Source organism: Gymnoscopelus microlampas (genome assembly GCF_963454915.1).
Source record: "Gymnoscopelus microlampas genome assembly, chromosome: 20".
Classification (NCBI taxonomy): Eukaryota; Metazoa; Chordata; class Actinopteri; order Myctophiformes; family Myctophidae; genus Gymnoscopelus; species Gymnoscopelus microlampas.
Window position 1 is genome coordinate 7270589 of NC_139957.1, and position 23716 is coordinate 7294304.

The 23716-nt window shown below is 42.5% G+C and overlaps 1 protein-coding gene across 1 annotated transcript; it reads left to right on the forward strand.

Moving 5' to 3' along the window:
- The first annotated feature begins 1716 nt into the window (after positions 1-1716).
- wdr43 (WD repeat domain 43) lies at positions 1717-21962 on the forward strand. The gene is made up of 18 exons (XM_084044859.1): positions 1717-1996; positions 2833-2967; positions 6382-6503; positions 9724-9844; positions 10406-10524; positions 10695-10797; positions 10962-11026; positions 11147-11306; positions 11605-11691; positions 11847-11972; positions 12257-12409; positions 12893-12979; positions 14530-14561; positions 15015-15078; positions 16234-16347; positions 16785-16854; positions 20050-20108; positions 20888-21962. The coding sequence occupies exons 1-18, from the start codon at positions 1781-1783 to the stop codon at positions 21050-21052; spliced, it is 1998 nt and encodes a 665-aa protein (XP_083900985.1). The 5' UTR covers positions 1717-1780; the 3' UTR covers positions 21053-21962.
- The last annotated feature ends 1754 nt before the right edge of the window (positions 21963-23716 follow it).

The window sequence follows — 23716 nt, forward strand, 5'->3', positions numbered from 1 at the left end:
TATTTCTAAATATAATTTTCTATTTGTTTTTTGTTGTTTTATATATGTTCTCTCTGTTTATGTTGTACACCTTCTGCAATGTGAATATGGTGCTCAATAAACACATTTAAATACATTGTAAAACAGTGACCACTGGAGTCACAGACTTCAGCAGGTCACCAATTTTGCTATAACAATCTGGGAAACTTGTGACTCTAGACCGGATATAAACCTAAACGCATTATTATTATTATTAAACATTTATGCATTTGTATATATTTTTTTAACATTGAAAATGTTTGATCTATTTGTGTGCGTGTGCATGTGCGTGTGCGTGTGCGTGTGTGTGCGTGTGTGCGTGTGTGTGTGTGTGTGTAGGATATTTAGAACCCATTAATTTTAATGTATGCCATTATTTATTGTTTTTGTGATGTATTGTTTTTTTATCGTTGTATTGTGGATTCTTCTTTGTGTTGTGGATTCTTCTGTCAAGCACTTTGTGACTCTGTTCTTAAAAAGTGCTGTACAAATAAAGTTTATTATTAATATTATTCTTAGAAACACACATCCGGGTTTTTGACCAATAAGCACCTTTGTTTGACCCATATTCGGGACAACTGACACTTCTCCGGGCCAAACAAAGGCGTCACGTGACGTGGATCCCCTTCCCCTATTCGCTCATACTAGGACATGACGTATGTGTAGGCAGAATAATTACAAAAATGGGTCCGCGATCCAAAAATGGGGCCCCGACCCAGCGTTTGCCTGGTAAACACCGTTCCGCGGTGACGCGAGGTTACCATTTCCCACAATGCGCTGGAATGCGCATGCCCGCGCACGGCCACACGTGTAGCGTTGCCAGGTTTTGTGAGATAAATAAGCAATCAGGTCTATGACAACAAGCCCAAAATAAGCGGCCACATGAACACTTTGAACCATATACGTCAGCTATTTGAAAATAGCCGATCTGCAAGCGCTTGTGAACTTGTAGATCTGCTATTTTCAAAGAAAAATCTTGAAGAATACATGTTTTTGAAACATTTTAAATACATAAATCTTGTATGGGGGTAATAATTCAGATCTGTGGTCAAATACATATTCATTGGGGGGCCCTTGACATAAAAAGTGTGAGAGAAGTCAGAGAACCACTGATTTAAACAACAAAGTAGTCCAAATAACCAACTACACAAGCCCAACAAACTGCAACCCACAAGTTCCACAACTACCAATATTTACAAGCAGTGGTGTAAAGTAACTAAGTACATTTACTCAAGTACTGTAATTAAGTACACTTTTGAGGAATGTTTTACTTTACTGGAGTATTTCCAAGTGTCTGTACTTTTACTTCTACTCCACTACATCTCAGAGCAGGCAAATATTGTCTCTGAGATGTATTTGTAAATAGCCGATCTGCTATTTTCAAAATATCTTTTATACATTTTGAACTTGTGAAATGGGACATTCTGCACAATGAGTACTTGTACTTTTGGTACTTTAAGTATATTTTGATGCCAATACTTACTGTACTTGTACTCAAGTAAATGTAGATTACCGGACTTTTTACTTGTGTAAAAGAGTATTTCTACATTGCAGTATTGATACTTTTACTTAAGTAAAACATTTGAGTACTCCACCACTGTTTACAACCAAGCCCAACGTCGCTTATAACAAGCAGGCCTGGCAACGCTGCACACGTGGTCAGTGAGGACCACGCAGCGCAGAGACGCAGCACACTACGCACAGCACACACAGCAGCATCAGCGTGTGTGTGTGTAGTTAGCACGCAGGACAGTTTTCAGAAATGGCGGCCGACGGAGGCTATTCTCTGGGTGGTGGTGGGCTGCTACCCTGCGTCTTCTCCCCCAAACCCCGGCAGTACCTGGCGCTGTGTGCCCAGGACGGCAGGCTGCGCGTGTGGAACGCCGACAGCAAAACGCTCCACCAGGAATACGTGCCCTCCGCGCACCTAAGCGCCACCTGCACCTGCATAGCATGGGCCCCATGCGGGACGGTCAAGGTACGCGAGGCCGTGGACTCTCTCTTGGCCCCGGAGGAGGCCCCGCCGTGGGCTCACATGCACCGTCATATTAATGTGTGAACAAACTCCGTTTAGACTCGTGTCAGCGCCGCTCGGCTCGCGCGAAACGTCGCGGCAACGTGTTTGTTTAGCCTTCGTAGCGGTAAACAACGTGGTTATAATAATAACGGTACTGTTTAGCCGTGTTAGCCACGTTAGCCGGTGAGCTAGCTTCAGCACAGCTGGCTGCGCACTATGGCACATGTCTGTCGCACATGGTTGTTAGGGAAGACGATTTACACTTAAACGTGGCTCTGACGTGTGAGGGCGACCCGATGTAAAATATCAATAAAATTATAAATGCACGTCGTGCCAACACGTAACTACACCCGGGCTGTTATTTGAGACGACTAGAAGCGTTTTTTTTCCTAGCTCAAATCAACATTATTGTCATTAGCCTTAGCTTAGTCTAGTTTGTTGGGCCACCATGACACTTGTTGCACTCATTTTTCGTGTACCAATAATGTGTGTACCAAGTCCAATATTCACTTCTAACGATGTTAGTGGACTTTAACAAGGCAGTGGGATTATAAAGTATTTGTTGGGCATGTTGAATCAGTATTGTGTAGGTTATATTGGGTGCATTTTAAATTGACATGAATTATTACTAGGTCAGAGGAGAGGGCACTGCTCATTCTCACCAGTTAACTGTCTGTTTCAACCATTCAAATCAGTTATCAGTCAGCACTTTATTTGGGGAGATTCATATGACCTTTAATTATTAGAAATAGAAATTTGCTTGCTGATTATCAGTGTGGATTATTATGTGATTTCAGGAGGGTCCTCAGAGGAAGAAGAGGAAATCAGAGGCAGGGCATTTGGAAGCCAAGGCAGACCTGCTGGCAATGGGCACTGCGACGGGCACCGTGCTGATCTACAGCACAGCGAAGGGGGCATTGCACTGCACCTTGGTAAGTTTGAACTGTGTGATCACTTCTGTTCATATTACTTTTTTGTACTTACTTTGCTAGTGTGCCAAGTGAACTGACATACCAGATGTTAAAATGCACTTAAACTCACACCATTTTGTTTTTTTAACCTTCTTACCACATAAATGGACGTGTCATTAGTGTAAGTGTAGCATAGTTTGACTGAGAAGGGCTGCAAATACTTTAAATGTATTTATTTTTTCTTGGGGACACAAGTCTCTGAAAGCTCCCTGACCTGAAACGAGATATTTTGTCATGCGAAGTCGCTGGTGATCCTAGCTAGGTCATGAAAAATATAGAATCTATCTTAGTCTGATGATATCAAACCGTTTGGATTTAGGACTGTCTTGACAGTAAGGGCACTTTGACACAATTGTATGCTTTCCTGGTTCACTCAAGAATGTAATTTTGACTATTTGGCCTAGTTTGATTTGCCAAAATCAGGTTTGAAATGCCTTTTTGGTTGTTGGTGGGAAAGTAAATGTCTGCCTCATTGGAAACCACAGGGTTCCGTCTGGTTAAGCTTGTTGTGGCAAAGAGAATATTTTAAATGTGCTTAATTAAAATTTGGATATTTTGAAGACCTCAGTGTTTTAGTGAACTTGATGGTCGTATTTCCAACTCCAGAAAAGCAGACTGTCATTTTCCTGAGTGGATGTGCAAGAAAAACCTTGTACAGCAGCTTTCTATTTACTCAGTTTATGAAGGTATAAGACACAAGATCAATGCATCACATTAATATGTCTGGCCATATAACATGTTTGTCTAATAGCCGCAGAGTTTAGAGTAGGGGGGCCTACTTTTTTTGTGGCCGTCCGTAGCTTAGTGGGTAGAGAGGCTGTCACCGTTTCGCCTCCTGGCCAGGTCTTGTCATGTCCCCTGAGTGCTCATCATGACCATCTGAGCAGCCATCAAATGGGCGAAGCTAAAAACCAAATTTCTCCCACCGGATTAACAAAGGTCTCGCCTTTTCATGAAGCATAGTATGGGTCTATTAGCTCTGCACTTTAGCAACCCGCACTCAATGGGACTAAATTGTTTAGGATGCCCGGTCATCTCTTCTGATCACAATGCCAGTTGAAAAATGTGCACCTGGCAACCTACAAAAGGCCATTTTATTTGGTAACAAACTCAGTTTGTCCCCTGCCAAAGCAATGCAACTCTACCGTATCATCACACCAATGAAGATCTTGTCTTCTACCAATAAAAAAGCGACATCATTAGTATCTTTACTGCAATTGATTCGATTAGCGTTCACACTAGAGATTAATGATGGTAAGGCTGACTGTCAGAGCTGATTCCAAAAGAAGACATATTTTATCAAATAGATGGAAGTTGCCCTCTGGAATTGATTGGTTGTTTGGCAGTAAACAAGGTTGCACATTTTTTTTGTCATTGAGTTGTTACTTAGTTGAGTGATTTTACTGGAGAATTGGAGTTATAGCAAACGCGGGCTTGTGCTCCTCTTGTTCTCACAAACAGCTTGGCACACTCACTTAAGATTCATGTGCATGCCATGCACGAGGCGAATCATCTCAAACTTTTTTTTATACCACGACCCCATATAATGAGGGAAATTGTTTGGTGACCCCATCACACCCCCAACCCCCCTGGTGGTTCTAGTCTAGAACCACCGGAGTTTCTTGATCCAGCTCTCGATTTTATCTTTGGCCACCAACCGTGGCGTTTTTCTCCATCGTGGTAGCTGTTGGTAACTGGTCTGGTGGTCTGTCTGTGAGAATGATCTCCCTGCTTGGTAATGTTACATCGTGATCTAAATTTAACTGCGAGGGTACAGATGGAACCAAATGGACCTGTGGTCCATGTATTTGTACCACTCGCTCATATCGAACATACTTCCTAAGTAAATCGTGTATGAACAGCTAAAATCAGTTTGTGTGCCTCAGCATCTGCAAGGGCTTGTGTGTGTTGTCTTGTGCTGCTGCTTGTTCTCGTTTGGTGTTGGAGGCGGAGCTGTGTGTATGAGGAGTGGCCGTCCACTTCACATTGGTCGTGACGACCTCACGTTTTTCTTTTTTTTTTAAAGTTTAAACAGTTTTTTTTGGGTTGCCAATGCTCGCGCATTGCCCCAACGGCACCTTCACGCGCCCCCACTTTGGGTCTTGACCCATAGTTTGAGAACCTTTTCTCAAACTAACTTCATGTCAAGGACCCCCCAAATTGATATGTATTTAGCCACGGACCCCCATCTGAACATGTTTTGTGCCAGGTACCCCCAGAAGATAAGATAAAAACTTGCAGTAGTTTGGTCTGCACTAGGTTCATTTGGGGGCTTTCACTCCAAATGAACCGGACTAGAGGGGGTAAATATTAACGGGTTAATTTCAACTGGACTAAAGAAGGGAGGCTCTTAAAGGAATTATTGTTGTCCAGTTCCGATGCCTCAGCCTAGTTTGGGAGATTGTCAGGCAAGACTATACTCTTGTCAGTGTAAGGGGTTCAAAGATCCAATCGTGAGCCTCGCGACTTGTTCTCTGGATGATTACTACCGTCTGAGTGGGACTGCATGGCAGGAGGTGCTACGCGACAGAGAGAAACGACTACAAAGTAGACGGACGTTCAGTGAAAAAGGGGACGTTTGACACGGCACAGCGACAAGTCAAACAGCCTGTGGTGCTTTGGACAGCGCAGGCTATGTTGTCCATATGTCTTGTCTTTCCAGACATATCAAACAGGACCATTGGTCCGTTGCCACCGCATGTTTAACATGCTCCGTTGTTTACATCTGCTTATGCATGTGATCACATTCCCATCGCAGTGCTGTGTCAGTGTAGCTCCGGCAAATAGAATCCGTTACTGTGCGATAATGCTCCATTATTTAAAAAAAACTTGTGGTGTGTGCAAGATTATCCTGTAGTGTGTGATATCCAGATTTTCAAACCGTTAAATGATTTTAAAACTCCTGCAGTCTGAGCCCAGCCCAGCTTTTAGAGAAATATACAGAACACATCGGTTTTGATTCATTTTTACATTTCTGAAGATAAATTGAGCATTAGCATTTTAAAACGTATCCGACATTTTCATCATTAACTGTTTTTGTATGTATAATATTCACTTTCCTGTTGAATGTGCCTGTTGATGTTTTGACCAAAAGATAGGATTTGGTATCTGTCGGGTGCAAACCTTGTATGTCCAAAACAGTTAATTTTCAGGATTAAAAAAAAAGGAAAAAAATAGCATATTGTCAAGCTCGAAACTCTGCACCAACGAGTATGTGGAACTGCTAGTTTGATGCTTGGGAAAAGTTGAAATATGGAGATTAGAGGTTTCTGCCCAACCGACAGCAACGATATGTATTATCTTCACTTTCCTGTTGAATGTGCCTGTTTGTGAATACTTGTAACATTGTTTTGTATCATTTTGTTTTTCTGCCAGGAGGGAGGTCACAGTGGAGGGGTGAACTGTGTGGACTGGCATCCGGAGGACAACCTGTTGTACAGTGGCTCAGACGATACAAACATTGTGGAATGGGACCTGCAGACGGGCAAGACGCGCTAGTCAGTTTCTCAATTTTTCCTCCTAACCCTCTCAGTGTTGGCTTACCTCTCCTTACGATTTGACTGTGTGCATGCTTAAAATCCTAAGTTTGTTCTGCTACATGTCACTAGCTCGGTGGTTCGCAAACTTTGTCATGTCAAGGACCCCCAAATTGATTATGCATTTGAGCTGCGGATCCCCCTTCTGAAAATGTTTTGTGCCAGGAGCCCAAAAGAAAAGATTTGTGTAATATAAAAAAGAGCAAACTTGAAACACTTAAAAATGTGCAAGCTCTCAGCGCGGCACAAAGTGACGCACTGTGAGCTTGTAAATCTGCTAATTTTGAATAGCCAACGTACAAATGGATTAAGTGGTTAATGATCGTGATGCTGTATAATTATGTCTTGCTGCGGACCCCCTGAAACCCTCCCCGGGGTCCCCGGACCCCACTTTGAGAACCACTGCACTATCTCACACTCAACTACCAAAAGAAAACGCTTGTGCAAGCCCCGAATATATATATATATATATATATATATATATATATATATATATATATATATATATATATATATATATATATATATATATATATATATATATATATATATATATATATATATATATGAATGGGGAGTAAAATGTATCGTTTGAGAATGCATCTCGCAATCTGGAAAGTTCACCCTGTTTTAGTATATTCTTCTGGCAGCTGATTTATTACCTTCACACTATGCGCCATTGTTGTAAATTCGCAAATGATAACGTCTTCACAAATTCCTCCGTAGACTTTATCAAGGACAGTTTGTGGTCAAACAACTCATCTTTGTACACCGGGAATGCATGATTTACGCTCTGCTGAAGCCAGCTTACACATAGTAGAAAGAGAAGATTTGGTGATGTCATGACATTAACCACTTGAACTCTAGCATCCCTATTCTTTGGGGGGGGGGGGGGGGGGGGCATTTTCTGAAAATAGCAGATCTACAAGCTCATTGTGAGTTTGTAGACAGTGTATTAAAACAAGTCCCAGAGCTGTACTGTTGCTGCGGTCAGCAGAACACATTAACTGGCATCGTAATTCTTGCCGGAATATTTTTCTAAAACGCCCCTCTGCCCCCAGTAAATAATATGCCATTTCCAGCACTGGATGTTGAACTCGATAGCAGATACATTATCTTTTTTGCTTATAGCTATGTACTCCTGCAACTTACTAAAGCAATGCACGTCCTTTGCAACAGTTACTCATGGAATGCAGAATACAAACTGCCCATTAGACAGTCTGACATTTTTGTAATTCTGAAAATAAACACAATAGCTATCTACTTATCTCTTATTATATAGTATATTAACCAGGATTTCCTGTAAGCATATAAAATTGATGTTTGTCACATGGTTACGATATTACCTATACACGACTTACACGTTAATTTAATTTTTAAACATTTTGGGTTGCGCCCTTGTTTTTTCACCCTGTTTGCATACTTGATTTGTGCCCAAATCTGCATTTGAGTTCTATCCAAATACTATGCAGTCATCAATTTCAGATGTAAAGATCCATAGTGTGCTTTGTGATTTTGACTAAAAAGTCCTCGCAGTCTCAGTGATGTTGCTAGGTTTTCAATGTAATGGGTCCTGGGATGCAAGGGTGGTCTTTTAGATGGGTCCCAGGGACATTTTATGGGTCCCCAATTACACGTCCCCCCCCCTATCGTTTTCTTTGATCTCCAATCTCCATATCTTCTATGCGTGTGTGTGACTGTGTACATTATATCCTGATGCAGTGGATCTCAACCTTTTCAGGCAGCGACCCCCCAAAATAATCATATTTTAACTGGGGACCCCCCACCCTGAGGAATTAGGAGTTGAGGCACTTAATTTAGTTTGATTCAGTTCCACAGATACATATTGTGAAAATAGCAGATCTAGATCAGTGCGACCCGTTCCTGCTTTTCAAGACCGATACCGATATATATACATATATTAAAAAATCATAAATATATTTTTTCAAATGTATATGATTCTGTAGTATTAGCACACCTTATGGTAAGAAATACTAGTAGTGGGCAACAGGTGGATTTAACATACCTTTGACCAATAGAATACATTTAATCATAGAACCTTTTAATCATTATTATTATTTTATTTTGTATTATTTATGAATGTAGAATTTATTTTTACTATTTATTGTGTAGACTGAAAACACTGGCTTACAGTGGAAGTATTGGCAAATAAAGAAATAGGAATTCAAGAAATAATGAAGACAAATACTGACAATGCCTATGAACATTGGCTTGCAGTTATTGCACATAGTCAACATGCAATAATACTATTAGGCTTGTCATTGAGAAAGGAAAATAAAGTTGTCTTTTTGAGGAGAAGTGGAACCTTATAAGTCACTTTAAGTTTAGCATGAGGGAGAGGGTCTACCCTCTTCAGGGAATTAATTGTTATGATCAAATGGTCAAATGCATAGGATCAACGAGCCATCGTTAACCTGCTAATGTTACACAGCTGATTGGCAACATGCGTTAATCCACCACTCACTCTGATCTCCAAGCAAGTGGGAGAACACTCTAAAATCGGGGATTTTACTTTGGCTGGTCAATTTAAGATGACAACAGCAACAAAGATTAGTAGTAGACCTGTATGTATGATGATCAGTTATTATTCCAGACAGTGGTCTATCCAAGACGTTTTAACACGTTTAAGAGCAGGTCCTCATGCCGTCTCTCTCTCTCTCTCTGTGTGTGTAGCGTAGACTAACAGCGAGGGGCTGTGCTGCTGCTTCTGCCACACAACGCCGTTTAACCGAGTTATACTTCTCCAGTACAACGGTGTCTAACCGGAGAGTTATACTTCTCCACCAACGGTGCCTAACCGAGAGAGTCCATGTAGATCACAGCTGACAAATATTATCGGAGCTAATCGGAGCTGCGTCCCATGGACGCACTAGAGTTGTCATGAATGCGTCCTTTCGCAATATGGTGCGTCAGCGACGCAGGACGCAGGCCTACGAGCATCTCTGCAGTCTTGTTTCCATTGAGGTCCTTGGATGTATTGGAGGTCCTCATGTATTTTTATCGTCATTAATCGTAATCCAGGCAAAATGTTTAAATCATCGTGATATTGATAATATTGATTGAGGTGGTATGGCCCAGCCCTGGTTGTGACAGAGTTGTATATTGATTGAAGTGGTATGGCCCAGCCCTGGTTGTGACTGTGTTGGTGTGTGTCTTACAGTAAGTGGAAGGCAGACCGTGCATCAGTCACCAGCGTGTGTGCGAGTCCTGACGGCAAGCTGCTGCTCTCGGCAGGACAGGTCATCAAGATGTGGGACTTGGAGACCAAGGCGGTGTTTAGGGTGAGTGTTCACATCTGTTGGTCAATTATCATTATAAGTGGATGGATATGGCTATTATTAGGCTTTGCAGGCTAAAAGAGCCATATAGTATTAACTTAAAGATATCAAATATATTGTTTCTGTCATTTGGTGTCAATCTGTTCATTAGCCATGTTAACCCTGGTGTGGTTTCAAATGGCAGATCTACATGCTCACAATACTTCACAGAAACCCTACCCAATCTACAGAATTGTACAGGCGGTTGTAGATAAATGTACAGTGACAAAAGGGACTTAATTATTTTTTGTCTAATACTTAACATATTATGGAAACTTAAAATCACTGGGGAACTTGTTAAAGCTCTTACCATTAAGTATCCTCAGTGTTTTTGCAGTTTCTTTATGTGTAGCAAAGCAAATCTATCAACTTTATGTATGATCATATGCATGGTGGGTGTCGGGTAAAATGCCAGAAATGTAACCATAAAAAAGTTATATTGGCACATTTATTTACTGACTTATTAATGGCCCCCTTGAGCTCAATTCAGAAGATGCCAACAGCAAACTGTTTCTGTCTTTGCAGAAATTCACAGGTCACTCCACAGCCGTCACGACCCTGCGCTTCGCCACCACACGACCCCCAGACAGCAACGGCCTCTACTTCCTGTCTGGCGCGGCGCATGATCGGCTCCTCAGCGTATGGTGAGTGCACAGACCGCCGGCAGAGGCTCATGAACGCAATAAACCCACCTGAAATGGGAGTGGTGCGATCATGTGACGTGCAAAATACTCCTCGTCCTGGCCTGCTTGACTGCCCCCGTGTTCCGCTTCTCTTTTCCAAACTGACGTCGGCTTCTTATTTTTTACTGCAGGCAAGTGCGGGAGGACGGCAAGGACAAGAACTCGGTGGTGTCCTTCACGCTCACGGACGAGCCCCAACACATCGACCTATCTGCCACCGACAGCAAGGAAAAGGTAAGGAAGGTTTTGATTTATACCTGGCACCATAACACACAATGTCTAATCGGTGATATATTCGCCGTGAGCTTATTGCGGTGCAATAGACTCGGGACGTAGTCTCGCTGTGAAACGTCATGGTCGATGGCGTCCTTTAACGTCGGGTGCTTTCCTTCCCACAGGCGGTGAGGCTGGCGGTGGTGTGTAAGGACGGACAGCTGCATCTCTTTGAGCACTTTTTAAACGGGTAAGAATAACCTTTTTGTACGGCCATGTTGAACGTTGTTTTTGTTTTATTTCCGTGGCTCACGTTGGACGAACAAGATTAGATTTCTGAATCAGTCATGGATCTCTTTTCCATCCCCAGGCCCTGTAAGAAGCCATTGTCACCTTCCTGTACGGTGCAGATGTCTAGTGTGGAGGACACCCCGCGTCCCATCCCCTTGCTCGCGGCAGGCCTCTGCGCGGACACGCGGACAGTGATGCTGGCCTACGGCAACCACCTACAGCCAGTCATGGAGAGAGTGGTGAGTGCTCTTCTGCAGCCGCTGGGCACAGATGAACTCATTTTATGTCTGCACTGTTTACCAAACAGTGGGTCAGGACCCATTTGTGGTCCTGACCCACAAATGACCCACAAATGGGTAGCACATCTACAAGTGAGCTTGTAGATCTAGATCTGCTGTTTTTACTAGTTTGGGCCCCGGGGAGACATCAAATTTCTCTTTTGGGTCTAGAGATAAATTGTTTGGGAACCAGTAGTCTACGGTACTTGATTTTACTATGTTTGACCTCATTGTCTACCTCCTTTCTCCCTGTTTGTAGGAGATCAACACAGCCGAGAGACACGTGTGCTTGACAAGAGATATCAAGACCACGCTTTCCCTCTCCATGGAAAGCACAGTCACTAAGGTATCACCCCCCAGGCCTTTTCTTCATGGACAGTACAGATCTTTGCATTCTGTGCTTTCAGTCAGTATCGTGTTCATTTCATCTCCAGTCAATATGCACTAGACGTACCACATCAGTCATGTATGTAAACCAGGCAATTGTCACTTCCTTTTCAGGTGAAAACACCAATAGTCAATGCCAAGAGCAAAATGGTGATCCCAGGGCTTCCTGGTCACCAAGCGCCCCTGAAGGCAGCCTCACAGGGATCAGAGAAGAGGAAAAAAGGCGCGGACACAAAAGAGGTATGAAGATATGGCCAGTCAGTGTTTTCGGCTGACTATGCTACTGAAATGCTTCTGTTGTCTTTAGTGGGTAATGGTATTTGAGTCTTCCACCTCCAGCTAAGTTAATAAAGAAATATAGATCCGCACAACCATAATATCATCACCTACCTGTGTTCACATGAAAATATCTGTTCATGAGTTGTGCTGCATTAAACAATCAGCTGATATAATGGCAAGTTTTTGGCTTCTTTCACCTGACGGTTCCTCTTCTCTCGCTGTGCTCCCACCTCCTCTCCCTGTAGATGTCAATAGAGGAGCGACTGGGCGAAATCGATCTGTCTACAGTCTCCAGTGAAAAGGCAGGAGGACCCAAGGGGCCGCCCTCTTTACAGACGGACAACTTTGCAGTGCTGCTGGTGCAGGGCTTGGAGAGCAACGATGCCAACATCCTAAATGTAAGTACACTTGTCAGAAAAGCCTCCGAACTGTCAATTACTGTTATGCAAACACACAATCTTCATCTCTTTGTAAGTAGAACGTTGGGCTTTTGCTTATGGATTCTGACCACTCTCCGACCAGAAGCTGAAGGACTAATGCTAATTTTAGCTAATGTATTTGGGGTTTGACCCCAACCCTGCAAAGTTAGTGTCCAAGCCAAAACCCAGTCAGAGCGATGAGGCTTTTTATGGGCCCAGTTCCATCTATGGCGCCACACTCCTGGCAGTTTCTGATGATGGATATCCAAGAACAGTCATTTCAAACACCACCCTCGGCCACATTACCCGAGCTATTAAAGGAACATTTCCCGACCTGACGTGTCGCGCGTTGAGCCAGTCGGCCGCTGACATGAATGCCAACCTAACCTGTCCACGTTACTTATGTGATATTTTCACACAACATGCTGAATCATTTTCCCTTTTTGTCTTATTCCCTCGCAGAAAGTGTTCCAGACCCGAAAGGAAATGGTAATAAAGAAGACGGTAGCTCGGTTACCTCTCCCCGCTGTCTTGCCATTAGTGGAAGTGGTGAGTGCAGAGCAGTGCTGATGAAACACTGTTGTACTTGTCATTCTTCCACCTAAAAAGAAAGGGCATCTGGGTGGCGTAGAGGCAAGTTTCCTGCCTAACATTGCAAAGACGAGGGGTTTTAATGCTCTGGTGCATCCGGCGTGGCCGGGCGCTCCAGCAAACACAGTTGGCCATGTTCGAGGCTGAGGAGGGTCTGTCGCTGTACTAACGACTCATTCAGGTCGGTCAGGGCGCGAGCAGGATGCTGAACTGAGGAATAGTGCGTTCCTCTGCGTCCGTTAAAGCAAAGATGCTTAATCTAGGAAGATGGCCCAACCATTGCTTCGCCACTAGAGGTAAAATTATATAATGTATACAAATGGGTGCCGTCTGCTGCCAGATCTCGCAAATTGTGAGGTTTGTGACGATTGGGTCCAATATTTAGTTCAGTGAACATCGGGGCTAAAGAATGGTTCAGAAGCTGTGTTCACGTTCACTCTCCCATTAGAATAAAAAGACTCACACCTGCTCCCGGTCTGCTATAGAGGCGGCCACCTACGTCACACAGATACGGGAAGTAAAAGTTGGGCAGTCCTTATTTTTTCTTGTCTTGGGTTAAAGTCCTTCTGATGAAACGCATTCATTTGTTAGACAGGTGACAAAACTCAAAAATGTTAAGGTGAAAAGAAGCGGAGTGGCATGTGTTGGATGGTAGCATGGTTCCAAAAAATGGGAACAAAATGGACATGTGGATAATTGGACCGGTCTGAGCGGACCTGAGAAAATGGCTGGAACCGGTCCGAAACAGCCCCGAGGATAATTCAAATGTATTCCAACCGGGTGTCTAGACCCGTACTGGACCCGGAGCTCATTTAATGCTAAAATCACTGTGATATTCAGATTAGCCATGTGTCTCAGTCACCTCCTGTTCCCCCCGCCCCAACAGAGTAATCACAGACGAGCTGCTTCACGTACGTTCAACTTCTGCAGCAGTGCAGTGCGCTTGAGATTGGCTGCGTTTCAATTGGCTGTTAATGTTAAACGGGTCTATATGGATTTGGGAGAGTAATTACAACGCATATGTCTCATTTTAAAACCGAAGGTTAAAGAGATTATTATAAGTCGTCGGTTCTCACGGGTTCATACGGGTCCATCCATTTCAAATGGATCTGACCGAGACCCGTGGCAATTGTAACTCATCCGACCCGTGCCCCAGGGACAAGTCCATATGTTGGCCCCGGTTCGGTTCGGGGCTCGAATCTTCGGTTCCGGGCGGACCCGTGGTACCAGAGGCACCTCCCTAACAAATCAGCCAGTAGAAGTCAGCACCGACAAGGGACTACCGTACAAGCAGAATAGGCTAAATTGAGAGAAAGAAAAATATTTCAAAAAAGAAAATAAAGGAACGTTGAGGCTTTCTTCCAAGGAGTAATTCAGACTCGTATGTAATGCTCACTGCTCCAGCTCTTTGGAAATATGACCTAAGTTTGGAAGAAAAAACGTTTTGTTTAGTTTATTGTTTTGCAAGATGAGGCAGTATTAAGTTAATCTTATATTCTTCTTTCCAGATCACCAAGAGACTGCAGGGGCATCCATTTCAGTAAGTGAAATATACCGCACAAGCTCCCCGCAAAAAGCATCGGTTCCCCTGGCATCTCTGTCAAATATCAGACCTCACTTATGAAGACGCTGTATTTGTTGTAGTTCCTAACAACAATCTTGTGAAAGATAATAAGTCTTTTTTTTCTTTTTTTATGAGAAATCCGTTAAATGTAAGACATGTGGCAGTTATCAGTTATGCTTGCCTGGGTTTTCTATTTGCTATAAGGCCTTCAATCTGGGAACCCATTCGGTAAAAAAGACAAAAAATGTATACATTTCCCTTTGTTTTTGCATCTGGGGTCACCACCTCATATAGAATCTGTCTTGACAGATTATAAGGCCTCACACTAACTGTCTAGGTTTTATTAAGACACACTAAAGACGCAGCATTTTATGCAGATCCCTGGTGCATGACAATGCAAATAGCAGCTGTGCTCTCTCACCTCCCCAGGGCGGTACTGATGGTCCGGTGGCTCAAGGCCGTGCTCACGCACCACACCTCCTACCTATCATCGGTGAGTCCAGCTTTCATTCCACTAGAATATCGTCGCTGACGGGCAGAAACCTCTTATCTCCATGTCGCCCTACCTGGCCTGGACCGCTGTCGTAGCAGTCCAGGCACCTAGGCTCAGTGCAGCCTGACAGCGTGTTGCGGGTTCGAGTCCCGATCCCGACGGCCTTAGCTGCATGCTTAAAAATAAAATAAATTACGCCCTACTTGATCATACTACAGCGTCACACTAAAGCATCAAAAGTAGCAGATCCGCAAGCTCGACGCGAGGTGCGAAGCGGTGCGTTTTGACATCAGCTTCTTCTACCCGACAGACAATATTCAGCTCCAGCTGACATTGCTTTACAGTGATTCTCAACCGTTTTTAAAAATGCAACGCGTTGAGCTTTGCTGATCGGCTATTAAAGAGTGTATTTTATAATGACATGCCCAAATAAAGGGCACCGGAGTTAAGTTAAGACAACAACAGACGGTACAATTGACAGACAGAAAAGACAGTCGGCAACAGGGCAAGTGGTGAGACCATGTGCCTCAGATGTTCATGTCTGATGTTCATGGGGGGGTCTGCCCAAGCTGTAGTCATGATTCATAATGTTGGTCTGTCCAAATGGCTGTTCAGCCTGGCTGGAAGCATCTTTTTGTATTTGATCCATTTCTCCATTAGAAAACGGATGGACGTCCTGCAGAATTGCTGCCACTTGTACATGTTATCATCATTGGAATCGCTGAAAAGAAATCGGGACAATGACTCGGCATTTGCTGTGATTTCATGTTGCGTGCTGCGACGGTGACTGATCTGTTTGTGTGTGTGTGTACTTGTATTGCTATACTTGTTGGGGCCAAATGTCCCCATATAGTAGAATTTGAGAAACCGATATTGTGAGGACCATTTTCCTGGTCCTCACAAGATAAGCGAAAAAAAAATATATACATATATTTTTTGGAGTAAGGCTTAACAATTAAGAAAATATTCAGGTTGTGGTTGGGATTAGATGTTTTGGAGTTGGAATTATGCCTGATTTACGTATACCGGTACTTAGTTGGGCACCAGTGTTGTGCTTCAGGGTTGTGGTTAAAAATGCCATCCATAAAATCGCCATTCTGAAATGTTGATGGCCTCACAAGAAGAATAATACAAACTTTTGTGTGTGTCCAACAGCTTCCTGACCTGGTCACCCAACTGGGAGTGTTGTATCACATGATAGAGACCAGAGTGAGGTTAGCCCACAAGCTAACGAGGCTGCATGGAAAACTCTTTCTGCTAATATCCCAGGTATGTTTCTCCAATGCACGCACACGACCAAAGGCATCCCATTCTCTCCCCTTTCAGCATGACAAGTTTATATCCCCGTCAGTTCTGTTGTTACAAACACCTATGGGCAAAATGCAGAAGTATTTTAATTTAAATATAGAATATATATAGAATAAATATAGAATATAGAAAACAAAATGAGTCTGATATAGACGAAAAATTTTACATAAAAAAACACTTTGCGATTATGTGATCGGAAAAGCTTAGCTTAAACGTTTATCCTAACTGTTCGCATCAGTGGGTAGTCACTGAGCAGTGCCTGGGGCCCACTCTGTATCCAAATACATATCAACTTGGGGGTCCTTGACATGAAAAGGCTTGAGAACCACTGTTATGTATGCCATGCAAAATCTGTCACTACTGCTCTTTAATGCATTGTTCCCCCTGTCTGCCACCAGGTGGCGACAAATGACAGCAGCAACACAGCCACAGGCGTGGACCACACGGCTAAGCTGGTTTATGAGGAAGGTAAGAGCCTGCACACCGCTCCTCTCCGTCTCACTCTTTTCTGCCCCGAGCCCACTTTGTGCTTGTCTCATTTTTCCAAGTGTGTTTGCATCCTGTACACTTACATTGGATGAGAGAAGTATATTTATTGTCTTGTGAGATTAGTTTCAAGATGTGCTTTTACCCATGGGCTTAAGTAGTGCACTCAGCAGATCTACTGTATATAAGGTGTAGTGCCCCGTTCTGAGCTTGTAGATCTGTTATTTTTAGGCACACGACCAAGTATAAATCAGTATAGATGTCTTCAGTTTTCTTCAAAATGTCTTCTTCTGCTGAAACAAGTGAGCCATCATTGACAGTGTTTGTTGAAAGCCATGCGCTGCTGCCAGTTGAATTAACTACAATCAATAATTGCCTAATTGGGCCTATAAAGGGATGATTTGCCTTGGATGCAGAGCTCAGGGCATTTCAGATGATTGGTCACCAGCAGTGGAGCCAGGGGCCTCAGTCCCACTGGCACGCAACAGGTCATGATACTTTGATGTTCTCATGACATCACTGCCCCAGCGGCCCACTCTCGCGGCGGTGTTTTTAAAAAAGAAAATCTTTTGAATTAACTGGTTCTCAATAAATGGTAAATGGTGCATTTATATAGCGACCTTTTGTGGGTCTGTAACTCTCGAGTGGCTCTATTTGTACCCTCTCAGAGTTGAATAAACACTGAGGATTTTGCAGTGTAGATTGTGGTCCCAGAGATATATGGTACCAAACTAATTAATATCAAAGCGTGTGTGTGTGTGTGTGTGTGGGGAGTTGTGGAGTAGTGGGTTGAGAACCACTGCTTTAATTGACTATCATTCATTACCTTCTTTCCAATGAGCTGTTAACACTTTGGAGTGCCTTTTCTATCAAAACGTCTGAACGAATCCGGTAACGATTTATGTAGCCAATTTTTTGGCATTCCACGCAGTCACTCTCGACCGTTGCACTTGCATGCAAACAAGATTCCTGTTGCCTGGCAACTGGACAGACAGGCAGCGTTCAGGATCCCCCCCCCCCCCCCCCCATAAGAGCAGAAACAACAAGGCCCCACTCTGTTCGGCCTCATTACCGTATAACTGTATAAGAACGCTATATTGAACCACCTAGAAAATTGGCTTCCATGATCTAATTAAGGTGAGCGGTGTGCGTTTCAATGCCCCTGCTAACAGGCCGGGGGCACAGAGGTTCATAAAAAGAAGTTCATCAGTGGGAAGCAGCTTAAGCTTTAAGAGCCGTTTGTTTTCTGTGTGCTTGCGTGCAGACGCAGCCGTAAGTTAAAGTTATAAAGGCATCAATAAAAGTACTTCCCCCTGTGTTGGAAGTTGGTGCTATGATTTTTAACCCAGTCCTACTCCTAACTACATTAATGATCAATCCCTATTATATCCTAAAAGTTTCTAAACATTTCCAAAACTTAAAAAATGTAAAGTTCACAAAACGTCGGATCGCGTATAAAATGTTTTAAGTGGTTAATTTGAGTCGGATATAGAAAACAAAATGAGTCTGATATAGACGAAAAATTGTACATAACACACTTTGCGATTTATGTGATCGGAAAAGCTTAGCTTAAACGTTTTTCCTAACTGTTTTGGTAGTCACTGAGCAGTGCCTGGGGCCCACCAGTCTTGGTAGAACTCCCCACAGAAAGAGTCCAGTTGGATTCAAACCCAGGCCCATGTTGTTGTGAGCAGTGCTAATCAATGGGCTATTCTCGCTATTTGTGGTATGATGAAGTATACAGGGCTAAAAAAAGATATTTTCTATGTGGGATCGTTTTTACGTCTTCGTCCAATTCTCTCCCACTCGGTAGCCCTCCATACAGATGCTTGTTGGTTAGGTCACGTGTTCATCCTGGTTGACGTTTAGCCCTGCATGTAGCATTCTGTATGAAGAGACCGTCATTTTTCAATTATATATTTCATGCATGAATTTCATGGATTTCAAGCATGGTCTTGATAAAACTTCACATTACAGAAAATATTAACATAATGAAATAACTAATTGAAAAATGACGTTCTCATGCATTAGAAGGACTATCAGTTTTCAATAAGTCTAATGTGGTTAACGTGGAGTTTAAAGTTGAATGGATTTATAAAAGAAGGAGGGCGTGTCTGATGTCTAATATGAACTACCTAAATATTGAATCAAGCAACTTATTAACTGTCTGGGGTGCATCGAAAATGAGCCCAGAGATGTTTTTTTCTTAAGTGGTAAAGTAAGCTATACTTGAAGCCTCTTCACTTCCTTGCGTTACAACTGGCTTTCATTTTACAAGGGCAATTCCGTCCATAGTCGACCTGGACCTCATAGTCTTATTTGCAACTGACCAAAATGTAATTAGATGCTTCATGTCAAATTGTGCCGGCTCTGATATCGTTCTCTGTGATCTTTAGTGTCATTGTGAAAGGTTTACTCTATCTACATGCAACACATTTTTTTAAAAATTTGCCTGCATTTTGTATGTCAATTATTTACAAGATGCAAAATAATGGTACCATTCTCCCTTGTGTACATCCTACTGTACTTACACTTAAATGAATTCAACCACATTTTCAGCCAACACACATTTATGGTTCCGCAAAGACTGTGCTAACACAACAATACATTATTATAATTATAATACTTTACTTTTAACAATACTTTAAAGAAAGCATAATAAGGGATGTCTAGATTATTCATTTCATGTATATAATCAATACACTGTTGTAAATCAAGCAGATGAATGCGTGAAGTTCAAAGGTGTTTGACAGTCCAATTGTTGTATGTATGTTTATAGAGAGGGAGAACATAGATGAATAATACATCATCAATAGCAGAAGGTGCTGGTTCTCAGTGCTGGTCTGATATCTGCAAGAGACTGCTGTGCGCTGGTGGGGTCACATTCCCCTCGACAAATCATATTGACATTATTCTATGTCCGGACATGGGAGTCTGTATTGTGTTGTCATAACCAAATGGCACCGCCACAGTATAGTATATTGAAATGCAAATCCCCCTCTGTCGCTCCCCTGGGGAATTCAAAGACAAATGAGCCCTACTCGACACCAGGAGCTGCTTTCCTTTGTGTATGCTTTAGTCCTCCTGTGCATGCACGCGATGTTGAGATTGAGAGCATGGCCTCGGTTTTTTTTTGACCTCTTGATGGATTCGTTTCCTCTTCGCCCTTTTTAACAGAGTCATCTGACGAAGATGAGGCCTCTGGCGATGAAGGTCTCCGGGATGAAGACTCTGACGTAAGTCACAGATAGGCCTGTCACAAATATTACGTGATTGTCTAAACGAAATTATTTGAGATAATAAAATAATCGTTTCCATGTTGAAAAATGTTCATACATTTTCAAATAAAAAAGCAGAAATGCCAGAAGTATAACATCATTAAATGTCATTAAGTTATTTGTAAATTAAATGTATTCATATGTTCCAATTTTCAATGCCAAAAACAATTAAATTGTTAATTGCAATTATTTGTGACAATTAACCCATTAAGACCTGGAACTGTGTCATTTTTAGATTTGAGCTAAAAGCATTATTTTACACTTTGGCTATTCAAAAATAGCAGATCTACAAGCTCATAGCGCGGCACCGAGTGCCGCGCTACGAGCTTGTAGATCTGCTATTTTTGAAAAATCGTGAAAATGTGTGCAAATCTTTTGAATATAAATACTTTTAAAGCTAACATTTTTAACTCAAATCTTTGCTTCTGGGGGGTCCCTGGAACAACATATTTTGATGGGGGTCCGCGGCCAAATACATATCATTTTGGGGGTCCTTGACATGAAAAAGATTGAACACCACTGATATAGAAACATACGTTTTTCAGAAAACTGTTGAGATTTAGGAGACGTAGAATCGGCTTCAGGTCTCAATGGGTTAATCGTAAACATGAGTTTGTAAATGTGACAGCCCTAGTCACAGATGGACAGCGTGTTTTGTCATTGGACCACCACTGCAAGGCCATATTTGAAGGACGGCGCTGGACCTGACTGATGTGTTCTCTTTTTTTTTCTCTCAGAACTGGGAGGAGGACGAGGTAACGGAGGAGACGATGGAAGAAGACAAGGACGGGCAAGCAGGCGAGGAGGATGAGGAGGATGAGGAGGATGAAGATAAAGCAGAATCCAAAGCCAACGGGGAAGAAGAGGACATGGAACACAAGAATGAGAGCGAAGAGGAATGAGCGAGAAATCACCAATCACACAAATCAGTTGAACGGAAAAAAACTAAAAACAAAGTTATATATGGTCTTCATTTTATTTTTTTGAGTTTTTGATTTTATTATCGGAACAAAATACGGGAAGGGGTGGGTTGGGGTGGGGAACAAAAAAATGGTTTTACGAAATCAAAAAGCAAGGGACAGATGACGTTGGAGCGTGGCCCCCATGCCCCTATGCCACAGCACGGTTAAACCACTTGGACACAGAGACTTCTTACCAAACAAGTGGTGATCACTGTGTTCATTCAGAGAGACGGGGGATAAAAACTGGTCTTCTCACCCAATTCCACATACGTTCTCATCCCTGCGTTGTGCTTAGTTTTCATCCCATTTCTAAATCTTCCGGCCTTCCAATGTGAGCTCCCCACACACCCACCCCACCGGATTTGAATTAAAAACGACTGAAAAAAAGCGGTGTTCGCTCCCTCGAACTTGGCCACATTCCAGCTTGCATACATTGCAGTTGTGTCCGAAATTCACAAAAGCCGAGACTGAACCATTTTAAATGAAAGTCCACTGTATATTACAGTGTAGTATATTTTCTGTTAATCTGCACATGATGCAGCAGTGTTTCATGACCCCGATTGACCTATGTAAACGGCAGAGGAAATGTGCCGAGAGTTGTGGGGGAGTTAAAACATTCCGGAAGGTCTAGAATTGGAATGCTAAACCTCAGCTTGTTGCTTTTTCTTTTCTTTTCCTTTCTTTTTTTTTTATTGTACAGAGAACTGCTTGTCCCGGAGGCCAGACATGGCCATACATCATGCCCTCACAACAATGTAAATCTGTATGTACTGTGCAGTGTTTGTATGATCTCTTCCCTGAACAGCTACCCCTGAAGTCCTTGGGATTAAATGAACACCTGTAAAGTCAACTCGTGAGAGCGCTTTTTTTATTTACTCACTTTTGGTTCGAATACAGATCGAGTGGGCACCTAAACACTGGGCACTGCAATGTTAAATTGACTTTCTTTTTCCAAAATGTCAGAAAAATACAGACTAAATGTATGCTTTGGGAAATAATGTGAAGTATACACGATTTGAACATGCACGGTACATGCATATCTTTATGCCCAAAATGATCGGCTAGCTGCAGGTTTTGTAGAAATAAATATTAGTTGTTAAATGTCATTAAGAATTAAGTATTTGGCCCCCATTTATAAAATAATTGTAAATATAAAATACAAATAAATAAAAGAATAATATTAAAAAAGGTGCCCAGAGGTCTCAGGGGCCCACTGTATCGTTACATGTGGTTCCACCCCTTTTGTTTTACATGTGTCCGTTCTTTCGTGCCTTTGGTTTTTGGGCATGCCACCATGTCCGTGAACACAGAATCCATGCCCACGGGGGCAAATTGAGAAAATGTAAACTTCATGCTCAATTTGGTAAATAAATGGGTTTTCAAAATGGCTTACTGTGTCTGATGGAGGGGAGAAGGGTTAAAAGAGCTTAACCCATTAAGACCTGAGGCCGATTCTACAAATGCCTTCTAAATCCTAAGTTTTCTGAAAAATGTATGTTGCTATATCGGTGGTTCTCAAACTTTTTCATGTCAAAGACCCCCAAAATTATATGCATTTGGCCGCAGAGCCCCATCAAAGAAATTGTTGCAGGCAGGGACCCCCAGAAGCAAATATTTAAAGGTAGGGTCAGTGATATGTTTTACTATATTACTATATTCTGATAGTAATCATTGCTACAGAGCATTTGTTCGGTCACAGTGGTCTTGCCAGCTCCTAAGTAAACAGAATATTGTACATTTTCAGGTAGGTGACCAAATGTAAGCCAATCAGGAGAGGGCACTGAGAATGCATTTTCTGTTTAAGAGCTGGAGAGACATCCACCCCTTTTTTTTACCCTCTACACCAAATCGCTTGGCTGAGAATAGCAGATTTACCAGCTCACCACAAATCACGACGTGTTGTGAGCTTGTAGATCATGTAGATAATGGTTAAGCATTGTTTGAAGTCGAATAGTAGAACAGAAGTTCAAGACACAATTGTTTTCATTGTCAGTAAAGTGAACTGACACTGAAAACAATTCTAACTTGTACACAGCCAAACTTGCTAGAAAAGTAAGGTAAACTTAAATTAGTTTCCTTTTGCCAACTGAAGCAAAGCCGACTGCCGCAAATGGAGGTTTAGGTTTTCCTCAAGGCCGGTAAATGTCAATATAGTTCAGGCTTCCCTCATTCCATTGCCTCTTACAAGGGCGTTGACGAGGCTCGGGGTGAGTGCTCACATTTGAACCAATAATGTCTAAAGTGCCATCTGGACAGTTTCCAAACGACTTCTTAAGGTGAGGGTGCCCTGAGAATCTTGACAACTATGTTTGATGATCTTTCAGCGTTGGATCAAAGCTGTTTCCTCTCGATTCCTGTCATTACTATAGCCACTTGTAAATGTACTTTTAAGCAAAGCAATACCTCCCTGGAGGACAGAGGTTCTCAGCTCATGTGTGACCTTATATTGTAATGGATTGTGTTCTTGTCCTATGCTTACTACTCTGTGCACTCAAATTTACATGACAGCTTAAATTTATTACCTTCGATCGCATACCAGAATGTTCCAAGTCGACGTGAAGTTTCATTTTATGCCAGCTTTCATTTAGTAGAAGAAAGCTCACC

What these genes read in the sequence shown, in the direction of transcription:
- wdr43 (XM_084044859.1), top strand. Translation starts at nt 1,781, where the DNA reads ATGGCGGCCGACGGAGGCTATTCTCTGGGTGGTGGTGGGCTGCTACCC. An exon ending in TTTGAGCACTTTTTAAACGG is followed by an intron (nt 11,027 to 11,146) that starts GTAAGAATAACC and finishes TTCCATCCCCAG; the next exon opens with GCCCTGTAAGAAGCCATTGT. An exon ending in TCCGGGATGAAGACTCTGAC is followed by an intron (nt 20,109 to 20,887) that starts GTAAGTCACAGA and finishes TTTTTCTCTCAG; the next exon opens with AACTGGGAGGAGGACGAGGT.